At 46.8% G+C, this 2,500-nt stretch overlaps 1 protein-coding gene across 1 annotated transcript in view; it reads right to left on the bottom strand.

The window, feature by feature from the left end:
• LOC135115645 (synaptogenesis protein syg-2-like) overlaps window positions 1-1,342 on the bottom strand; it is an 8,706-nt gene extending 7,364 nt beyond the window's left edge. The window contains exons 1-2 of the mRNA XM_064032568.1: window positions 1,303-1,342; window positions 368-508 (exon numbers count right to left, since the gene is read on the bottom strand). Of these exons, the coding sequence (XP_063888638.1) occupies window positions 368-508; window positions 1,303-1,342 (181 nt within the window). The remainder of the gene's footprint in view (window positions 1-367; window positions 509-1,302) is intronic.
• Between the last annotated feature and the right edge of the window lie 1,158 nt (window positions 1,343-2,500).

The raw sequence follows: 2,500 nt of genomic DNA, 5'->3' as shown, positions 1-2,500 counted from the left end.
AAGGTGTAAAACAAGAGGTGGAAGAGGAGAAGGAGGAGGAATGGGGGAAGAAAAGGAGGAGGAGGAAGGGGAGGAGGAATAACAACATCCGAAAGGCGCCACTCCACCCCTGACGGAGGCACTGAAGGGGAGAACAACGCGCGGAAGAGACCAGGAGTGTGTACAAGGGTGCTGGGAAAGGTGTGCTTACTGCTGGAGGAGGAGGAGGAGGAGGAGGAGGAGGAGGAGGAGGAAGTAACAAATCAAATTGATATATTTTAAGTACAAGAACAACTCCTCCTCCTCTTGCTCTTCCTCCTCCTCCTCCTACTCCGCCTCCACGTTCCAAACCTACACCACCACCATCACCACCACCACCACCACCCACCTAGAGCAAAACCATCCTTCGTCCACTGTGCCTTCCCCTGCTGGTTCTCCACTACGCAGGTCAGCAGCACGTCCCCGCCCTCCACCACCTCCACGCTCTCTGGCCGCACCGTGAACTTCTGCAGGTGGCTCCCGGTGGCTCCTGTAGGGGGTAGATGAAGGGGTGAGTGAGGGGGAAGGGGGATCTGAAGGGAGGGTATGGGTGTTTGTTTACTGGTGTGAGAAGTGAGGGTAAATATGTAGAGAGAGAGAGAGAGAGAGAGAGAGAGAGAGAGAGAGAGAGAGAGAGAGAGAGAGAGAGAGAGAGAGAGAGAGAGAGAGAGAGAAAGAGAGAAGGGGGAGTCTCATTCTCTCTCTCTCTCTCTCTCTCTCTCTCTCTCTCTCTCTCTCTCTCTCTCTCTCTCTCTCTCTCTCTCTCTCTCTCTCTCTCTCTCCTTCCATCATTTAAGTCTTACATCTTCATTCACTTAAACTTCGTCATTTTTTTTTCTTCTTGCATTTCCTTCTTTGTAATTCCCCCGATGTTTTTTTCTTCTTCCTCCTCCTCCTCCTCCTCCTCCTCCATCTTCTACACCTCTTCCTTCCTTCTTTTCACCCCCTCTCAGTTCTTTATATCATCTCTTTCCTTCCATACTTTCCCATTTCTTTTCTCTCCAAAATCTCTTTCTCTCCCATCCCATTTCTCCCAACCATCACTTTTTCCTCCCCTCTCCCCCCTTCCCCTTGCTGCACCCATCCTATCATCTCCCACCTTCATCTCCCGACACCCTTTCCTTTCTTTCCCCCTCCTTAACAACCTTCCAAAACCACCCTTCTCAAGTGTTTCCTTCCCATTCCTTCCCTTCCCTTCCCCTCCCCTCCTCCTTTCCCTCCCGGCGCCCGAGCTCTCTCCATCTCATCTCTCGCAGCGTCTCATAAAACACTTTATTTACAAACCTTTACGGAGTGGCTCACTGGAGAGGCCGAGCGTCAACATCCCCGCATGAAAGCCCATTGAAAGCTGCCACAAAGGCTAGAAACAGCTGGTTCTTGGGGCTGTGTTTGCCCGCCCGCCCCCTCGCCACCCTGCGCCACCCCACGCCACCCCGCGCCACCCCGCCCCCGCTGAGGAAACGCCTTTCACGCCACGCAAAGAATAAATAACGTAAATAACACAACACGGCATACATAGACACACAAAAACAGGAGGAATAAATTAAAAGAGAGAGAGAGAGAGGGAATGTATTAGTGAATGTAAGAGCAGTGTTCGATATTAAGTACCTGTGTTAGTTGTGAGAATGCCTTAAATACCTTTAATAACATAGCAAAGCGTATTTGGACACGCAGACACAGAGAAAAAAAAAAAGGGAGAAATGTATGTGTTATGTGTAATCGCGTTTGTTATCTATGGGAGTGTTTCAAATGAGGTAACTAACACAGCAAGCCATACACGGACACACAGAAACACGAGGAAGAAATTAGAAAAGAAAGGAAATGTATTAGTATATGGTAAATAAATGTTAAAAAAATACATACATACATACAAACATACATGCACACACAAATAAATAAGAGAAGTGTATTTGTACTGTACGTATTAGTAGTATGAACATAACAAGTCCTTAAATGTCTTATACAACCTTAATAACGAAGCAACACACACACACACACACACACACACACACACACACACACACACACACACACACACACATTTGCTTACCCCCCACGCGGTCACCCATCCAAGTGTTGACCAGATGCACCGTTGCTTAACCTCACTGATCGTATGAGAAGCGGTGCATTCAGTGTGGCATGGTCGCATCTACGAACACACAAACACACACACACACACACACACACACACACACACACACACACACACACACACACACACACACACACACACACACACGGGGAGAAACGTATAATATTTTTAGTGTATATATTAGTAATATATACACTATATATACATATATATAGTGTGTATATTAGTAATATATACACAGGGAGGAGAAAAGAAGAACCATTCTCCTGTTACTACTACTACTACTACTACTACTACTACTACTACTACTACTACTACTACTACTACTACTACCACTACTACTACAGTGATGACAGACCTGATGGTTCCCTTTGTTATGTTGTGGGATTA

The sequence above is a fragment of the Scylla paramamosain genome, chromosome 29, assembly GCF_035594125.1.
Source record: "Scylla paramamosain isolate STU-SP2022 chromosome 29, ASM3559412v1, whole genome shotgun sequence".
NCBI lineage: Eukaryota > Metazoa > Arthropoda > Malacostraca > Decapoda > Portunidae > Scylla > Scylla paramamosain.
This window is presented reverse-complemented; position numbering and strand designations above follow the sequence as displayed.